Raw genomic sequence first — 5329 nt, 5'->3', positions numbered from 1 at the left:
TTGGAAGGAGCCAAGCATCCTATTGCACACAGCTGCTCTGCAGGTATTCAGTACTACATTCATCCCTGTATCACCATGAATGGGAAGGACTCTGCTCCAGCACTGCACATCTGTGGATGTCCCAATATGAAGACCAAGGTCACCCTGAGTACCATTTCTCCAGCCCTTCTTCCAGGCAAGACAAGAGCACTTTATTCATAAGGACACAAAACCTGTCCAGAACAAAATCTGTCCACGGCTGCCTCAGCACTGTTCCCATAGAGCACAGCATCACTGACCTTATCTGTGAATGCAGGTAGGACAAAATTTATTTTGTAGATCAAAAAAAACAAGTTCTAAAATTTTCCTGAACCACTAGGATTTGAACATCCAGTCTTCATTTGCCTTTGTTCCTCCCCTGCAACAGCAACTTTTATAACAAATCTTCACCTACTCTTTGTGTTCTGTAATCTTTCTGTCTCACTTAAATCTTGGCGTAAATTTAGTTAAAACACTTCCCATTAACCACAGGCGTTTCAAAATAAAGAGAAGGGCACCTGAAGCCCTGATAAGGAAGATGCCTGCTCGGGGTTCGACTGAGAGGAGCCGCAGGCAGCCAAAGTTCCCACGGCCACTCCTCAGGAGGAAAATAGGAACGGAAAACTAGGTGTAAAAGCTCGTGAATGGAGATAACGACGCGTGAAACGGATTCGGCTGGAGGAAATTAGTGTTATTTGCTGCTATTTATTCTGGTAGTGAGGAAATTAAACCCCACTACCACCCACTCATTCCTCCCCTTTCGCTGTCGGAGCTGCTCCCCGCCACTGCCCGAGCTCCAGCCCGTAACGGCGCTCAGGAGCGCCTGGGCCCGCTCTGCCCGAGCTCCAGCGCCCGGACACAGCCTGCTCCGGCTCGGTCAGGAGCGCCTGGGCCCGCTCTGCCCGAGCTCCAGCGCCCGGACACAGCCTGCTCCGGCTCGGTCAGGAGCGCCTGGGCCCGCTCTGCCCGGGCTCCAGCGCCCGGACACAGCCTGCTCCGGCTCGGTCAGGAGCGCCTGGGCCCGCTCTGCCCGAGCTCCAGCGCCCGGACACAGCCTGCTCCGGCTCGGTCAGGAGCGCCTGGGCCCGCTCTGCCCGAGCTCCTGCGCCCGGACACAGCCTGCTCCGGCTCGGTCAGGAGCGCCTGGGCCCGCTCTGCCCGGGCTCCAGCGCCCGGACACAGCCTGCTCCGGCTCGGTCAGGAGCGCCTGGGCCCGCTCTGCCCGAGCTCCAGCGCCCGGACACAGCCTGCTCCGGCTCGGTCAGGAGCGCCTGGGCCCGCTCTGCCCGAGCTCCAGCGCCCGGACACAGCCTGCTCCGGCTCGGTCAGGAGCGCCTGGGCCCGCTCTGCCCGAGCTCCAGCGCCCGGACACAGCCTGCTCCGGCTCGGTCAGGAGCGCCTGGGCCCGCTCTGCCCGGGCTCCAGCGCCCGGACACAGCCTGCTCCGGCTCGGTCAGGAGCGCCTGGGCCCGCTCTGCCCGGGCTCCAGCGCCCGGACACAGCCTGCTCCGGCTCGGCACCGCCGGGCAAGGGCTACCGGGGGACTCTGTCCGCCGAGGACGCGGCGGGACTGTGTGTGGCGGTCCCGGGAACTTGCCTTCCGCCTCCCCGCAGTCTGTCACACCCAGCCTTTCCCTCGGGTTAACCAGCACCCGGACGCTGCGGCCGGGATGCTCGGCCAGCCGCGGATCCGTTCGTGCTGCGGAGCTGCCGTATTGTCTGCGGGAGTCCTCTGCGGCTGGGCGTGAGACTGCCACGGAACTGGCTCACTCCGCCGTAGGGCAGCCCCAAATTGTGCTCATGAAGAGCTTCTTCCCCACGCAAAGCCACCCAGCACAGCCCTTTCTGCACCAATGGTGCCTGATCACAGGACTTTTGTAAAACGGGTTGAGTCTGACTGAGTGCTGGCCAGAGAGCTGAGAGAGGCTCCTGCCTTGGAGCAGCTGTGAGAGCTGCCCGCACCAATTCCCACCCAATTCTAGCAACCAGGGATGAATCCCCTCAGCATCACCGCTTAGCCAGAGGGGAGAAACTTGCTCCCCAGGGTTGCAGTAGAGTCCCATCACGGGGCGCAATCGAGTTTGCTGCTGGCTGCGTGCTGGCTAGTCGCTTCCAGGCTGCCTCTCCCACATGAAGGCTCGATGAGGTCACCTTCCAAGGTCCCTTCCCACCCAGGCTGTTGCAGGATCCTATGATGATTGCATTTTCAGCCTGGCAATAATGGTTCTTTCTCCTTAACTGTCAGTGGTCTGGTGACTTGTCCGTGGAAATGAACCCCTGCCTGTGGCAGGAGAGGATGCAGGGCAGCTCTTTTTCTGGGCACACCCTGGCCGGGTGCCACCTGTGTGCACTGAAAAGGGGGATGCTGAGGTGGGCTTTGTCCTTGGGGCCAGCATGGGCCATGGGGCAAGAGCGTGCAAGGCAGGGCTGGAAAGCTTTCACAGTGTTTTTCTCTGGTTAGGTGAAACGGTGCTGTTGGAGATATCAGTCTGGCTCACACTGTTATCTCGCTGCTCTCCCCTCACCCTCATCCTGCCATGTTTTGGCTGAGGCATAGACATGAGACAGTGAGAGCCAATGGTCTGCACCCATGCACACCTAACCTCACCCTGCTGCAAAGGGGGAACAGAAAAAGACCTCTGCAGTTATCTGTCTTTAATCAAGATGTGTTTCAGGTATTAAAGAAGCTTTGTAGAGAGAATGTCGGAGTCCAAAAGTGAAAGCAGGGTCCCGGGCCTTGGTCAGTGACAACTGGAAGGGGAAAGTGGGAAGAAGAGAGGTGAAGATGGTGCCTCATTCTCCAGAGTTCTCCTCGAGTGAAGGCTGTCCAGCATAACACGTTGGTGGGCAGGCTGCCTTACCTTTCCTGGGAAGTAGTCTGCTGGACCTGGGAGCATACCCGTGCCAGCAAGTTTGGTCCTTAGTCCCATTGAGTATTTGGGAGCAGCTCTTTTGTAGACATCCATTTCCACGTTGGCAAATGCTGCAGGTCCTGGCGTCTGCAAGAGAAGCAATGGGGTTGGTGGGTCCAAGAGGCAGTGTGGATTCTTGCCAGGCACCCACAAGTACTGTGCTGCTTTAGGTAGCTGGCCAGAGGAGCAGAGTGGGAGGTCTGAAGCCTTGGAAAGGAGAGCTCCTTGGGAAGAGAGGTAGATTCCCCAGAGGATGAGGGAGATTAGTGTCACTAGTGGCAGTGAGCTATACCAAGCCAAAGCTGCTGGTCTGGAAAAGTGAGGGACAGCAGGTGTTGGTGTTGCTGATAATAGCAGAGCCAGAGGCCCTGTGGCTTCTTGGGCTTTGCTGCAGGTGCAGGGAAGTGTGCAGGACACATGGGGATATGGCAGGCACTGGGGCCCTTCTGCCCTGAGGAGAGCAGCTGAGCTTCTGCTACTGCTGTGAGAGAGCAGAGAAGCACAGCTCACCTTTGCCAGGTCTTGAAAACAGCTCTGATACAGACTCTTCCACTTCATGGAGTAGCAGGGTTCAGCATGGGTGTACACTGTTTGGGGTCCCAGTACCCTGGGCAGGGTGTAAGTGCCAGGACCTGGAAATGGAATAGGAACAGAGCCTAGGTGAGTGCCCTGGGAAAAGATGCAATACCTGGGTAGAAGAGAGTGAACATGCCAAGGTGGATGTGAGGAGCAGGAAAGCTATCCTGCCCCTCATCCCAGAGCCTCTGGCTTCCGCTGCATGCAGTGTGCATAGGCTGCTCAGAGCCAGAGCTGCTGGTTCTTCTGTGAGACGGGAGAAGTCGGTGCTCTGAGACAGCCAGATGCTTGTTGAGCACACACATGTCCTGCTGCTGCCTAGGTTTTTGCTAGGCCTGTTGAAGAAGCTGCAGCCCCTGCCTGGAGGACACGCTGACCCATAAGGGAACTTGTTTCCCCAAGTTCCATACCTGGCGTTCGGAAACCTTTTAAGTCCTTGGATCGGAACTTCATGCTGCTTGCCGGTGCGGAACTGTAGACATGTTTGTTGGCAGGATCCGTGGTGTAGTCACCTGGGACAGAGAAGGAGGTGAGAAAAGAAGTGAAGCTGGGGAGCTCACTGTAAGCCAAAGAGGAGAAGTCAGGAGGAGGTACTCAGTCTTGCTTGTTTCCTGTCTGGAAGTCTCTGCAGCCTACTCGGGGTATGAGTGGAGGGGTTTGTGCCCCAGAGGCACAGAATAACAGTAAGGGGTGCTTGTCAGGCCTGGAAGAAGGGCTGCAGGAATGCTACTCACTGGGTCCAGGGGTGACCAGAATCTTGGTCTTGGGACGTGCTGTCACATGTGCCGATGGAGCCACATGCTTCCCAGTCTTGGTGATGGACGAATGGATGAAGTACCGAGGACCTGGGGAGCAGCCAGCTGCGGCGGGATATTTGGTCCCTCGAAATGAGTATGCTGGGGCTCTTTCTCTGGTGGGATCATGAGCCGTGTGACCTGGGAAGAAAAGCTTGTGAAAGGACATGTGTGTGCAACCGTGTAGCGAAAGGAAGTTTTGAAGTGGGAGCAAGTGATGTGCTGTGCCTCCCGCTGCCACTGCCTTCCTGTGATAGTTGGCTTACCTGTTGTCCCAGGGAGCCAGTACTTGGGACCCGGGGTGCTGAACTCTGCAAGGATTGGACCCCGTCGCGGATGAGGTCTCCAGGTGCCTACCCAGGGTCCTTCCATGCTGGTGGCTAGGGCAACTACAGGAAAAACAGGGGAGCTACCAAGGGGCTTCCCTGACACAGCCCTGGTACAGAGCTTTCTTGTCGCCCGGAGCAGGAAGAGAGTGAAACTAGCATCACGAAAGAAAGTGAAGGAAAGTAAAGAACAAGAAGTAGCAGATAGAGGATGAAGATAAGGAGGAATGGGGGGGAAGCAGCAAGTTAGAAGCAAAGATGCAGTAAAAATTTCCAGCTGTGCCCTCAGGCAGTAATTGCATTAATTGCTGGCCAGGCCAGCAGCAGTGTAGAAGCGCAGTGCTGGCCTGGCAGGGAGGTTGCCTCTGGCGCGTGTACACACAAACTTGCTCAGCTGGAGTGTGACCCTGCCTGGGGGAGGTGCAGGGAAGGACACCAGCTCCTCAGTGACATCATAATCCATTGCTAGGTGGGTCCACCATGATTGATGTTCATCAGCAGGTGACATCTGAAAGGGCCATTCTCACCCAGTGATGAGCAAAACCCACTGTGATGTTGAGACCCTCAAGCTGTTCCTGCTGTAGCACTGCCATATTGCCTGCAGGGCTCCTCTGGGGCTGGGCATGGGGCTACCATGGAACTGGCTCAGACTGGTGTGGGGCAGCTCATGTTTGTCCTCAAACAGGCCTGCATGTGTCCTCAT

At 57.0% G+C, this 5329-nt stretch overlaps 1 protein-coding gene across 1 annotated transcript; it reads right to left on the bottom strand.

The window, feature by feature from the left end:
• Positions 1-2673: 2673 nt before the first annotated feature.
• Positions 2674-5329, bottom strand: LOC120754209 (outer dense fiber protein 3-like). The gene is made up of 7 exons (XM_040067563.1): positions 5154-5329; positions 4567-4781; positions 4241-4441; positions 3917-4018; positions 3441-3562; positions 2880-3017; positions 2674-2769 (listed from the first exon to the last, which is right to left on the bottom strand). The coding sequence occupies exons 1-7, from the start codon at positions 5327-5329 to the stop codon at positions 2674-2676; spliced, it is 1050 nt and encodes a 349-aa protein (XP_039923497.1).

This window comes from Hirundo rustica, chromosome 6, assembly GCF_015227805.2.
Source record: "Hirundo rustica isolate bHirRus1 chromosome 6, bHirRus1.pri.v3, whole genome shotgun sequence".
Taxonomy (NCBI): domain Eukaryota; kingdom Metazoa; phylum Chordata; class Aves; order Passeriformes; family Hirundinidae; genus Hirundo; species Hirundo rustica.
This window is presented reverse-complemented; position numbering and strand designations above follow the sequence as displayed.

Bases quoted from the DNA above. Each gene is read 5' to 3' on its own strand.
- LOC120754209 (XM_040067563.1), bottom strand. From the start codon at position 5,329: ATGAGGACACATGCAGGCCTGTTTGAGGACAAACATGAGCTGCCCCAC. The intron at 4,019-4,240 runs GTGAGTAGCATT...TCTCTGTCCCAG, and splicing joins TCTGGTCACCCCTGGACCCA to GTGACTACACCACGGATCCT. The intron at 3,563-3,916 runs GTATGGAACTTG...TTCCATTTCCAG, and splicing joins AAAAGGTTTCCGAACGCCAG to GTCCTGGCACTTACACCCTG.